Source organism: Dipodomys spectabilis, unplaced genomic scaffold (genome assembly GCF_019054845.1).
Source record: "Dipodomys spectabilis isolate Male_0828 unplaced genomic scaffold, ASM1905484v1 ptg000032l, whole genome shotgun sequence".
Classification (NCBI taxonomy): Eukaryota; Metazoa; Chordata; class Mammalia; order Rodentia; family Heteromyidae; genus Dipodomys; species Dipodomys spectabilis.
The window spans coordinates 22,413,925-22,428,302 of NW_024870709.1; the positions used below are offsets into that span (position 1 = coordinate 22,413,925).

The 14,378-nt window shown below is 41.5% G+C and overlaps 1 protein-coding gene across 1 annotated transcript in view; it reads left to right on the top strand.

The window, feature by feature from the left end:
* Positions 1–6,922: 6,922 nt before the first annotated feature.
* Positions 6,923–14,378, top strand: part of Crybg3 (crystallin beta-gamma domain containing 3) — a 106,159-nt gene continuing 98,703 nt past the window's right edge. Inside the window, exon 1 of the mRNA XM_042676666.1 lies at positions 6,923–7,261. Coding sequence (XP_042532600.1) covers positions 7,113–7,261 — 149 coding nt within the window. The 5' untranslated portion in view covers positions 6,923–7,112. The remainder of the gene's footprint in view (positions 7,262–14,378) is intronic.

A 14,378-nucleotide genomic window follows, 5' to 3' on the forward strand; every position in this document is an offset into this window, starting at 1 on the left:
AATGCATAATCAGCATCTTTACAATAAAATAAAATTTGAAAAAAGAAATATGATCATTCTCCTCTACAGATATACTTTAAAAGATTCATCAGTGACTATACTATAACTCATTCAAAAATTGTAAAGCATTAAGAAATCCATCTTCATTATTAAAAAAATATACATAATGTAGTACTTTTATGTTCTCAGATGAAGTGTTTTGAGGTTATGTATTCTGTGATTCTCACCTAATATTTTTCCTGAGCTATTGTCTGTCATATTTTTGGTTGTATTAATAAATGTTAATAGCCTAATATGAGTTTATATTTTATGGCATTTGACTCAGGCAAAAGGCACACCAAACTGTGTCTAACAAATATGAAAAAATGCGTTATTATTTACATTAACCAAAGGCATGGTTCCTCTTCTTTTTATGAACCCTTAAGATCAAATTTCAGTATTTGCAAATCTGCACTGGTTAAAAGTATATACTTAATCATTAATTTTAATGTTGTAGTAGAAATAGGCATTCCTTTTTATAAGTAACATAAAAGAACAAAAGAATTAGGACAATTTAGGTTAAAGTAAAACACCTTAATTTAAGCATTAGATGTGTGTTTGAAAGAGCTCACTCAATCCCCACATGTTCTGCAAATGAAAATCCTCAAACAATGCAACAAAATATCCTGTATCCCATAGAACTCTGAATAATCAATTGCTTAAAATTTTCACCATCTGCTCTCATTGAAGCAGGAAGACAAGGCATTTCCCTATGTTACAAACCATGATAATCAGAATGTAACCAAATGAGGAATGCTAACATCACCCTTTTTGTTATTTGCTGTGGTGATTTTTAATGAAAACTCGAATATACAAACAAAAGAAAGAGAAGGCAATTTCCCCACCCTATCTCCTAATTGAGTGCTTATATCCAGTAATGGCTTTTTGCTGCCCTGGGCAGCATGACATTGGCTCATTTGGCAAAGCACAGCTATTATTCTAAGAGGCAGCTAGAGAAGTGCCCCAATCCATCTGCTTGCCTTTTCATGGGCTGGTGCTTTCCTTGATGTTGACAGCTGTCTTAATATTCCTGGGCCACCTGCCACACTGTAAAAACTATGCTCTTTGATAAAGTCAGTGGTTTATCTCTCCAATGGAGATTCGAAACAAAAAGCTTAACATTTCTAAACTACTCTCCTATTCTACTTTGCATGCTCCACGGATCAGCTCTTGCAGGCTATTCTCATACTTCAAGCAGTGTATAGTACTTGAGCTTTGGAAACATCAATTCAGTTATCATGTACAGAGCTTCAGGTTTCCGCATGTTTCACATAAGCTATTAAGAGTTGTAGTCTTTGTAAAAATGGCCTTGTCACAAGATGCAGAGAAGCAGAGAAGTAGAAAGCATAGTGACAGTTATTTCTTCTAGTGAGCCTTCCAGGAACCTTCTAGATTAAGATGGGGATCCATCCCATATTTCTTCACCAAAAGGTTTTCCTGCTTTACCCTCTGCTCATTTGGTTTTCCCAACACCCAAATTGATTCTTGAGGGAAAGCACTTTGTCATTCCCACCACTGTTTTTTCTTTAACTCTTTAGAATAAGCATGTCTTCAACACTTACTAGGCACTTAAAGACATGCCCTTTTGTAGAATCTGAAGTTTTTACAATCTCATGGGTTCTCTTCAAAAAAAATGGATTTACGAGAAAACTAATAATTAGATGTAAAATAACGTAGAATGTCAGACTAAAAAATTCATAGAATTTTAAAAATAACTCATGCAAATTACCATTTCAAAAGACTGGCTATTATACACATTTAACAACATTTATAAAACATTTTATTATCTGCCTGTATACTTTTATTATCTTATTTTTAGTTATTATTATTAATACTGGTATCATAATTTGAATTTAAGACTCAGCTTGCTTGCTTGCTTGCTTGGCTAGTGTTCTATCACTTGAGCCACACCTATAGCACACCTTTTTTTTTGGGTCTTGGGGCCTGAACTCTGAGCCAGGGTGCTGTCCCTCAGCTCTTCAGTTCAAGGCTAGTGTTCTACTACTTGAGCCACAGCACCACTTCTGGCTTTTTCTGCTGATGTGCTGAGGAATCAAACCCAGGGCGTCATGCATGCACTCTACCACTGAGCCAGCTTCCCAGCCCTATAGCACAACTTTTTACTGGTTATCAATTTTGGATATGGAGTCTCATGTACTTTTCTTCCCTGGCTGGCTTGAACTGTGATCCCTTAATTTCCTATCTAGCTATTACAGGTGTGAGCCATCAGTAGCCAGCATAAATTATTATTAGTAGTAGTGGTAGTAGTACTGGGCTTTAGCATGTCAATTCTGGCACAAATTCTCTAACAGCTGAGCCAAATGCCCTATACTAAAAACTTAATTAACATTCTTTTTCACTTTTTGATTTTTGGTGGTGGTGATTTAGGGGGATTTGAACTCAGGACTGATTGGAGCACTTGCTAGGCTGGCATGAAATTCCAGAGATACACCTCCAGCTTTTAAAAATAAATATTTTTCTATAACTGCCTGGTACATCCATTTATTTTATTAAATAATTTGAGGTAACATTGATATCCTTTGGTATAAGATTTTCTCATTTATTTCTATACAAATATAGAACAGAAATATCATTCAATCTTTTCTCTAGATTGGTTGATTATTTTTATTTCTGATACAAGGTCTGTGTGAACATGCACCTCTATACACTAAGGCACATTCAGGGGTAATGGAACTGCTGTCTGTAGATTTGGCCTTATAAATAGTAATTCCGATAAATTCAATTTTCTGTGGTTTATAAAGTAAAAGGTGTAAATTTGTATTTACAAAATTGTATATACTGCATTGTTGAATGTGTAATGGCAGAAGTTAGAATTTTCGTTAGAAGTAATTCTTTTGCAGTTTTGTTTTCTGATGCCTAAAATTTCTACATTTAGCTCTGCTACTATACATTTCTAATCTTATTTCCTCTTGACTACCCACCTATTTTTAGTGTCAAGGGCCATAAGATTTATTCACATCTTGACAGATCCTGTGGCATTGCATCTTGGGTGAAATGATTGGTAGGATGAACCATGGAATTTAAGCAATAACTTAATTATACTTTTAAAAGCTGAAAACATACAGATATTTCCTATAAATCCATACTAAGTGTATTTCCCACTTAATCTCCCCAGCAGATCTCTAAATGTTCCCATTGTGTCTAGTGCCAAATAATTCTAAGAGAAAAAAATGTAATTGGAAAGAGTCTTTAGCAACTCAACAAAGTTAAAATATTTTTAAACTAAATTTTGTAAAATATATAACCAGATACCAGTGTCTCATGCCCATAATCCTAGCTACTTATGAGGCTGAGATCTGAGGATCATGGTTCAAAGCCAGCCTGGATAGGAAAGTATATGAGACTCTTTTTTTAAATTTTTAATTTATTGTCAAGGTGATGTACAGAGGGATTACAGTTACATAAGTACGGAAGTGGGTACATTGTTACCCCTCCCTCATTTTTCTCCCTCTTATTACCTATTAACCACTCTTACTACCTATTAACCACCAAGCTAGGAGTGTAGCTATGGCTCAAGTGATGAAGTGCTATCCTTACGTCAAAAAGCTCAGGGACGGTGCCCAGGCCCCTCGATTAATATGGGTGTGAATGTTCATGTAGTCACGAGTGGGTGTGGGCACACACACACAGACATACAAACATGACATACCAAGTTCACATGGAAGAGATAGAGCGAAGGTATATACAGTTTTCTCCACGGGCACTCACTGTCTGTGGGGAATAACTGAACAAATGCAAACTGTGTTCCACTGGCATCTATCTCTAAGATCGTCACAAATGTAAAGGTTGATATTTTAAAAGGCAATTACTGCCATCTTGATACAGAATTCAGAAACTTGTTGTTATAACTTCAGAGTATAAAACCATTCTGAAAGCTAGTATCTACTGGAAAGGTAAATAAATGAAAATTCTGTGGTCTTTATGGCTTTACACTAGCTTTTTCACGGACAACGTATGCATTAATATGGGCACTTACCACTATTTCTATTTAAAATTCACTGAAGTGCTTTGACTGACCACAGAATTGAGACCAGAGTATTGTTAGATATTGGTTGTTTCCTTTATGAAGTCATTGCTCTTAAGAAAAACTAGTATTGGAAGTGGCACTGTGGCTCAAGTGGTAGAGCACTTGCTTTGAGCTGAAGAGCTGAGGGAGTTCAACAACAAAAAAAAGAAAAAAGTAAAGCTAGTATTGCTCTGTGTTTCTCTAACTGCTCACTTTAGAGACCTTTGCACTGTGTCCATTAATAGAAGAGATTCAACCTGGACTTATATTATTTTTATGACATTGTTGAAAATTTTCATAATAAACTTCACATATATTTACACTTGCCATATAATGATTCCGATGCCTCCACATGTCCTGAGTGGAAATTGGAGAAATACGTTAATTGTTTCAAAATTTCGTTTTTAAATTATTTCTCTTTTCCCTCTCTTTCTTGTTTATTTTTGCTCCTGGGGATTGAATGTAGAGCTTTACACTTGCAAGGAGGATGCTTTGCCACTAAGCCATGCCTCCTGCCCCTTTTTGCTTTCAAATCTGGTCTTGTTTAATGCTGGCCTGAACTGTGATCCTCTCACTTACACTTCCTCCAATTCACTGGAGATAACTATGCTTATGCCCAGTACCCAGCCGTTGAGATGGAGGTTTTGAACTTTTATACCTGAGCTGGCCTCCAACTGTTACCTCCATATCTCCATCTCTCAAGTATCTAGGTTTACAGGCTTAAGCCCCCACACCCAGTTTGAGAGCTATTTTGAAGAAGAACTATCAGTAGATAAAATCATAAAGCATTAATAATATTGGCTTTCCCCAGAAATACTTCCTGAACAGTGTATACACCACTAGGTGTAAGAGCTAATTTCTAATTTTTATCACAGGAAAAGCGGGGGAGTCATCTGGTGGTCATTTAACAATGAGTAGAGGAGATAATTTTTTTTTCTCTAGGCCATCTATTTGGAAAGAATATTCTGCTTTCATTTGCTGTTTTAATTTTTTGGGGGGGGGTGGCAGGCTCTAGTGTCTCATGCCTGTAATCATAGCTATTCAGAAATCTGAGATCTGAGGAATGTGGTTCAGAGCCAGCCCGCGGCAGGACAGCAAAGTCTGTAAGACTGTATCTCCAATAAAACTCAGGAAAAAACAGACATGGTGCTGTGGCCCAGGTGGTAGAGTGTTAGCCTCGAGCAAAGTGAAGCTCAGGGACAGTGTCCAAGTCCTGAGCAAGCTTTCTGTAAGTAGAACTTTAATGGAGGTTCTCTCCTAAAGCAATGTCAGGATTGGGATTATGTCTTAAACTATTTTTTCATTACTATTTTTCTGAACCTAGTTGAAGGAAGCTGGGCTGATTATTTTGGTGTCACATTTCACCAAAAGAAATGACAATGAATGCCTTGGACTCTGGTACCATTAATAGGAGTTTTAAAATGTAGCCACAGGGTGAGGTGACCAGAAAGCATACTAGTTTTCCTCTAGCAGCTGGTGATAAAATAACCTGGGGCTGATAGATTGTGTAACTTCCTCCAAAGAAACATTTTCTAGGGGCCTCTGTAACAACGGTGTCCAGCATTTACAAGTGAATTATATTTTGTTTTTTAATTTTTAATTTTTTGTACATTCCTAGGGTTTGCATTCAGGGACTGGGCACTATTGCTGAGGTGTTTTTGCCTGCCTAGCTCACTGTCACTTGAGTCACAGCTCCACTTCCTGTTTTCTGGTGGTTAACTGAAGGTAAGAGTCTCAAGGAATTTTCCTGCCCAGGCTGGGTTTTAACTCCAACCCTCAGATCTAAGGTCCCGACTAATTTAGAATTTCAGACATGAGCCACCAGCATCCAGCTCATACTTGATTTTTATCCACTGTCCTGGGGAAAGGGTTCCTGGAGCAGTGAAGCAGAATACTTGGGAGCGCACTTGGATTGTCATTGTACAGGTAAGTCAGTAGGGGAAGGTTCCTGAGGCCTTTTAGTCCTGCCTTCCCTTCCCTTCCCTCCCCTCGAAGCCCCATTATTTGCATTGCCACCTGGGCTTGATCTCAGGGCCTCTTGCTTTCTGCTTAAGCTTTCCCCACCCCCTCCATAAGGCTGGCGCTCTATCCTTTGAGCCACAGCTCCACTTCCAGCATTTTTGTGGTTAACTGAATATGAGAGACGCTGATTTGTCTGCCTGGACCAGCTTCAAACACATGTCAGACTTGGGAGTAGGCAGGATTTCAGCCGTGAGCCACCTGTGCCCTGTTGAACCTAGCATTTCTGAGATTCAGCCCTGGGGTAGCTGTAACACACACACACACACACACACACACACACACACACACACACACACACACAACTGGACGAGGCTGCCTTCCGAGTGGCTGTTTGTGAGCTCACCCGCAGCACACACACACACACACACACACACACACACACACACACACACACACACACAACTGGACGAGGCTGCCTTCCGAGTGGCTGTTTGTGAGCTCACCCGCAGCCTGCGTTGGTTCCGGTAGTGCTTTTTCACCAAAATCTTCACTCTGAAACCTTTCTCAAAGAGTCTGAAAACTCTGAACACTGTAGGCAGGAAACCCAGTCGGTAACCATAACTGGATGCCAGGACCAATGGGCTGCGTTCTGAACTCCTACGGGCGGGAAGCCGGAGCCCGGCGCCCCGGGGGCGCGCCTGCAGCCCGGCCCCGGGGGTCTCCAGGGCGGGTCGGTCCGGCGGGGTCTCAGGCTCGGGACGCGGGTGGCTGCGGCGCCCGGGCTCGGGGCGGTGCCGCGGCGCTGGCTCCTCCCGGGGGAGGGCGGGCTGCGGCTGCCCGGGCGCGGGCGAGGGGAGGAGCGGCGCCGGGGCGCGCGGAGCAGCCGCGCGGGGAGCGCGTCGTGCCCGTGTCTCCCGTCCGGGATGGACTGAGCCGGGCCGGCGGCTCGCGCGCAGTCAGCTCCTGCTTTCGGCGGGTCCGGCGGGGCCTGGCCGGGCTGCGCTCCGGGCGCGGGGCTCCCCAGGCACCGTCTCGTTTCGTTCCTCGTAGACCATCCCGGACTGGCGGTCGTTCGAGGTGGGCGATGTCCGGTGGCCGGAGGCGAGGCAGTGCCCCCTGGCACAGCTTCTCCCGGTTCTTCGCTGCCCGAAATCCTTCCCGGGACAAGGAAGAGGAAGAGGAGGGGAAGCTGGGGACGAGCCAGCCGCCCGCCCTGGGCGGCGGCGCTGCCAGGTGGGAGCCGCGGGGGGCGCTCCGGGGTCTCTGCGGGGACTTGGAGGGAGAAGAGGGGGGACCGGACGCCCGCCCTGGCCACCCACCCGGAGCCGATCCCGGACCAGGCTGCGGTTCCCTCGCCACTTTCTGTTCTCCTTCCTCCATTGCTGAAGTTTCCTGCTTCGCGCCCAGTTCCCGGAGCCCGATTGCGCTCCCTTTCCCCGGGGTAAGTGCGTGCGGGGCTGCCGGCCGGTGCATCCCCGGGTCCAGCCTCGCCACGCACCGCCCTCTCCCACCTCCCCCGCGGGACTCGGTTCCCGGTCCACACACGCGTCTGCTCTCCAAGTTCTGTGGCAGAAAAAAAAAGCGACTTCCCTGGCGTCCCGCCGGCGGTAATGGGAAACACTTGTGAGCCCGGAGGAGCCGTCCGCCTGGGGAAGGGGCGCGCGATCTGCCAGCCGCTGGGGCGGGAGGAGGAGATGGCGAGGGTGGAAAAGGTAGCTAGCTCTGCGGGGCATCCGCTCACCCGCACCCACCCCTGGGCTGGTATGCTACCATCTAATTTAAGTTAATTTTTTTCTGCCTGAAATTCCCCGAACAGATTCCAGAGACCGGGTCTGGATCTGCCTTGGTTTCAGTAGTTGTATCCTGCCCCATCTCTGTAGTCCTCGCTCTCCCTCCACCTGCTTATAAAACCCAACTTTTGAGACAAGTCTCATTGAGATTCCTGTAGCTGAGTCTTTCCCTCTATCCTGGAGGAGGAAGACTAATTGAAACACAACTTTTTGTGGGAAGATAAGCTACCCTTCCCAATTGTACTAGAAGGAACGTGAATCGTTTATTGAAGAACACACATTGGAGAGCTGTCTTTTCCTCAGACCAAAAACCTTCATGGTGGGCCTTTAAAAAAATGGATAGAGAAACAACTGTGACTGACCTGGTTCCACTGGTATTTAGGGTTTAAGATGTGATGATGTAATTTTAGTCTTGTATGTTCCTTTACCTGTAGAACATTTCCATGATGGCCATCTGTTAGGAAAGTACTTTTTTTTTTTTTTTTTTTTGGTTTTCCAAGAAAATTCCAACGGTGGTAATTGACCAACCAGCCTCCTTGGAAGTTTCCGTTGTTAGTACTAAGACTGCTTAAGGCTTTAAACTTCAGAGTTACACAGTGGTCAAAAATAGTTTTGAAGTCTGAGAAGTCTCAACCAGGATGTCAGATAGAAGGGGCCTGAAGTGCCTGTTATCACAGTAAAAACATTGTCTTCGCTACTAGGAGTCAGAAGTAGACACAGCAAAAGTTGGAAACATGGGAAACAGTGTTTGAAAGGAGTCAGTAGGCAATGTCAGGTTCCTATTAGCATTGTCTTGAAACCCTGCCCGCCTCCTTTTGCCTTTTTAAGGAATTTCCCCATTCTGAACTCTTTTTCTGCCCTGACCACTAGCAGCAACTAGTTCCTCCTTTGCTTGTTGGATAGGCAGAGATCGTGGCTTTTTGACAATGAAGATTTTGATAGTGCTCATATGAACACTAATTTTGTCCTTATCTTTTATAGAACTTGCCAGATGTTAAGGGTCTAGCAGATAATCCCTTGTGTGGGTATTGTCACCATTTAAAAGTGAGCTTAAATCTTTCTTTTCAAGGATAGAAACGAACACAAAGCCTTTATTGAAAGTGTAATGAAACAAATGGAAATGCTTAGAAGTGCCCAGTGTCCCAGAAACACAAGATCCTGGTGTTAACAAGACTGGAAACAGAATTGCAGCTTGTCACTGTGATCTTCTTTCAAAATGAGAGGGTATTTTGTCTGTGTCTCTTTGTGGCAGTTAAAACTAAGTGTTAATGAGAGCAGAATTCACCTTGTGTAGTGGTGGTTTGGGGATAGAGGAATCAGTTCAATAGACAGCATGCTTGCTGTGATAGGTAGGGGTGCTAAGATGGCTGGCAATTTTTCAAGGATCTGTGGGAAGCTTAGAAGATCATTTGAAAACAGTAATACTAATATATAACATGTCTAGCTCTTGGAATTTACATGGTAGTTTGGTGTTATTGAACATGACCTTGGACAAACTGGAATGATCAGGATTTTCATTTTACTGCATTAAGGAGAGTTGCTCAAAAATTACACAGCTACTTTTCACTCAGTGGGCATATGTCAAATCCTATACTGTGCCTGCCACACTGAGGCCCCTTAATGTAGACATTAAGGATTAATGTCTACATTCTGGTTGATCTACGAACTTGGGATGAAGTGCATGATCTCATACTTATATTGTACAGTCTGCTTTTCTACACTCCTAGTATTTACTTACATGCATTTTATGACTTAGCTAATCCATGTACAAATACCAAACAGCATAAATTGCTTAAGAGCAGAATTCCTTAACAATTTCTTAAGAACAGAATAAAAAATTAAATACAAATATTACCACAAAACAAATGAAAGTCAAATCTACTCTATTCTGACAGTTGTTTAGAGGTTACCTACCAAAGGTATATGGTTCAAATTGGATAGATAGTCTTTCAGAGGTTGCTATGAATGTACTGTATCCCAATACAGCTCCTCTATCATTTCCTATCTGAAACATAGAAAAAGGTTTTTTTTTTTAATGGTGTGCTCTGAGTTATTTGGGCTTCATTTGATGTGAACATTTATATATTGAGCATTTATATATTTATCAAGTTTGTGCTGTTCTGTTCTCATTCATGTTCAGCACACTTAAAAAAGGGTAATAAGCAATACCATTGTTGTATATTCAAACTATAGTGTGGACATTCAAGTTGATTGACTACATCCAATAAGTGCTTGTGTTAATCTAGAGTATACAGAAATTGAAATTGCAATCAGTTAATGTTTTCATACGAAACTTGAGAACTAACAGAGTTCTGTAGATTCCAGTTTGAGAATTATTGCTGAGAATGAAGCCCAGTCTGAAAACACAAAGACAGGAGTGCTCAGAAGTGATGAGGAGAGCAAAGGGGCCTCATTGTCCAGTTGATTTAAATGACCTTCACACATTGCTGAGGTTTCTTTGAGTAGAAAGCCTATCCTGCAGGATAGAGAGGAGTTGGGAACTGTTATTACAGACTGAGCAGAGGCCTGCAGGGTTGGATGGATGGCTTGCTTGAGGTTATATATATCAGTGGGACGTAGTGAAAGAAGCAGTCAGAAAGTTACGTTTGCTAAGTCAGAAAGTTCTCCAAACAGAATGTTTGGCTCTTGATTTAGAGTTCAGAGAATTTTGTCAAAAACCTATTAAGCAGCTATTACTAAAATATTGCCTTATTTGATCAGTTTTGTGAAAGTGATGGCTCAAGTTTGTTTCTTTGCTGGTTCATCTTTTGTGGACATGTTTAAGCTTAGCTCCACTCAAAGTTTGTAACTCAGAAGGGAGATAAGAAGGCGTGAACAATGTCTGTTAAGGATTGAATGTGTGCTTAATCAGGGCTGGGTATTTTTAATACTGCATCTGATTTAAACCATACTTGTAAAGGTAGTTCACTTATCACCTTTCAATTGAGGTATCTGAGGGTGGGTGAATGCTTAGTTATTAGATGCTATCTATGTATTGGGCGTAACAATTCTTTAAACTGGACCTTCTTGTCCATTGCAGGACGTTGACACCCATGAACCTCTTTCCTTACAAATTACTAGTAGCATCCTCTGGCTGTTGTGATAACTCAAAAACACTTTTGCTCAGGTGGGTGGGAGGGAGAGAGGCATCGCTCCTCCCTAGTGGGAGTGACATTGTATCATGAGAGGAGTTAAGTCTTGGGGGTAAATTGAATTTAGGTAGGTCTGACTCTAAAGTTTTAGTACTTTTATTTATTTTTATGCTCTGGGCATGACAACTCAACATTTATAATCTTACCTATTCCTTAAGTGGAAGATAGGGGTTCAAGGCCAGTCTGGTGAAGTTAGTGCCAGACTCTCTGGAAAAAAAAATAGAGAAAACTAAAAGGACTGGGGGCATGGTTTGAGTGGTAGGATGATTACCTAGCAAGTACAAGGCTCTAATTCAATCCCCAAGGAAAAGCAAAACAAAACACAGGAAAGCCAGTCACTGGTGCTTCTACCAACTTAGGAGGCTGAGATCTGAGGATTGTAGCTTGAAGCCAGCCCAAGCAGGAAAATCCAAAAGTCAAGCTGTGGCTCAAGTTGGTAGTGCTAGCCTTGAGCAACAATGCTCAGGGACAGTGCCCAGGCCCTGAGTTCAAGGCTCCCCTCCTCCCAACCTTCTCCTCCAGACACACATGTAAAAACGAAGAAAAAGCCTTACGTTTGTATATGTAAGTCATTGGGACCTTCTTCACTTCCAGATCTGGTAATAACAAAGCTCATTTCAGGTATCTTCTTTTTTGCTGTTAATTTCAGTGACCTGATACAATGACATTAATTGCAAGAATGTAAGACCAGATCCCCAGACCTAGGGGCAGTGGCTTATGTCTTATTTCTCATGTAAGGATCTGGTATGTTGATTGGACTGTGGATTTACAGTGATTTTACTGTTCAGGAATAGTCCATTCTCCACTCTAGTAAGTGGACTTTCAGAAGCAAGATAGGATGGGTGTTTTTACTTGTCACCAAGGCTGAGGGTGATGAATGATGGGTTAAGGATGATAATGGGATATAGTATAGGAGACTTTTTTTTTTTTTTTTTGCCAGTTGTGGGGCTTGAACTCAGGGCCTGGGCACTGTCCCAAAGCTTCTTTTCCTCCAGGCTAGCACTCTACCATTTGAGCCATAGTACCACTCCTGGTTTTTTCTGTTTATTTGGTACTGAGGAATTGAACCCAGGGCTTCATGTATGCAAGTCAAGCAAATAGTAGAGATCACTAAGCCACTTTCTCAGCCCAAGGAGACATTCTTGTAATAAGTGTCTACAGTGTCTTTGATGACCAGCCTGAGACCTGCAAGCCTTTAGGTTAAGCTTACCAACATCATCCATTATATGAGAAAAACAAACATTATTATTTATTCTTTCCTTAAAATTGCATTTGCAGGCTGGGAAGGTGACTCAGTGGGAAATGCTTGCCTTCCATGCATGAGGCCCTGGGTTTGATTCCTCAGCACCATATAAGCAGAAAGAAAAAAGCCGGAAGTGGTGCTGTGGCTCAAGTGGTAGAGTGCTAGCCTTGAGCTGAAGAGCTGAGGGACAGTGCCCAGGCCCTGAGTTCAGGCCCCATGACTGACAAAAAAAAAAACAAAAAAAGATTGTATTTTCATTATTTGAAAGCATGATTAAAAATAGTTGGTAATTGGTTTAGAAGAAATACCCAAGACACATCAGAAATTCTTACATGAAGTAGGAAAGATCTCTGGCAAATTCTAGAAATCCTCAGGTGTGTACTTTTCCAGATACTTGAGTTAATTTGTTAATATATACTCTTGGCAGCAAAATAAAAATATAAAATGTTTTGGGGTATTAAACTCTGCTTTTTATAACTTTTTATTCTTGGATTTAACCAGGGTGCCTGTCATTTAAACCAGGGTGTTTGTTGATAGTTCATTTTGGAATTCTGTTTCTTGTTATAGGGATTCCTTAAAATTGTACTCAGTTGTACAGTATGCATATAGTGGAGTTGTAATTGTTTCATTTCTTGGCTTATGCTAAATTTATGTAATAATAACCTCTAACTTTATTGAACAAAAGATGGTATTTTTAACTTTTTTGGCTGCTTCTAGACTTGAACTCAGGGCCTCAGTGCTGCCCCTGATCCTGTTTGTGCTCAAGGCTAGCATTCTAGCGCTTGAGCCACAGAGCCACTTCTAGCAGCTTATAATTTATTTACTGGAGATAAGTTATTTATTGGAGATCCTGGCATTGAACCAGGATCCTCGGATTTCAGCATCCCAAGTAGCTAGGATTACAAGCATGAGCCACTAGTGCCCAGCTTGTTTTTTTTTTTTTTTTTTAACATTTTTATTGATCATGTATAAAATAGGTAACATGGAAAATAATAATCCCTGAAAACAAAATATTTCATTTTCTACACAAAGTTTTAATGAAGTACATAGAAGGCCAGATACTACATTTATTAGAAATGTTAAATAAAATTCTGGTAGCAAGGACCTGTAGGTAGGTGTGAATTTAAAATAAAGAAAACTAGGGCTGGGAAGGTGGCTCAGTGGTAGAGCGCTTGCCTTGCATGCCTGAGGCCCTGGGTTCGATTCCTCAGCACCACATAAGCAAAAAAGAAAAAAGCCGGAAGTGGCGCTGTGGCTCAAGTGGTAGAACGCTAGCCTTGAGCTGAAGAGCTGAGGGACAGTGCCCAGGCCCAGAGTTCAGGCCCCACGACCGGACCCAAAAAAAAAATAAATAAAATAAAGAAAATTATTCAGGCTATTTGTTGAAAGAATTGGTATCAAATAAAAATTAAAGAAATCATCATCCGAATCTGTTCAATCTATGAATTAATATGACTGTTCTCTGTCCGATATCACACTAAACAACAGGAACATGATGATGAATGAATGACCAAAACTTTCCTCACTGGAGTCATAAATTAATAGGGGAGATGTATATCTCTAGTCCCTAAATGAGTTCATTATAAGCTAAGTGTGTTTTTGGTGTGTGTGACTTGTTTGGTTCAGAGCAACTTTGTGTTACTTGAATGCAGTGTATTGTGTGAGAAATTTAATTGGGCTTTCAAAATAACCTGGTACATTATTAATATTTCTCTGAGCATGGTTTGATTAACAGTGTTTGTCAAGCCAGAATCATGGAAGAGATATGGTGATATAAATGTATCACCAGCTTTGGGTGGAAGTACTTTCTCTGTGTTCCTTTTGCTCTTCATCTCTGCAGGCTCCCCAAGTACTAGAGGGAAGCAGAAACTTGCATTCTTTTAGAATTGTTGTTCCAAGTGAGCGGCAGTTCTTACACACAATGGCTTGTTGTTGTTAGAGAAGAAGTTGAAGTTTTGCAAGTAGAAATAATTTATCCTTAGTGTTTACTTGGCAGGTGTGACTGGCCAAGTAATGGTACAACTCCAGTGGGACTCTCCTTCAATGTTTAACTCTTGGAAATATTTAATTGGAAGTGTCCCAAAGCAGTATAACAGCTGTTTGCATAGCCAAGTGTTTTGTTTCTTCTTTTTATTCTGTGTGTGTGTGTGTGTGTGTGTGTGTGT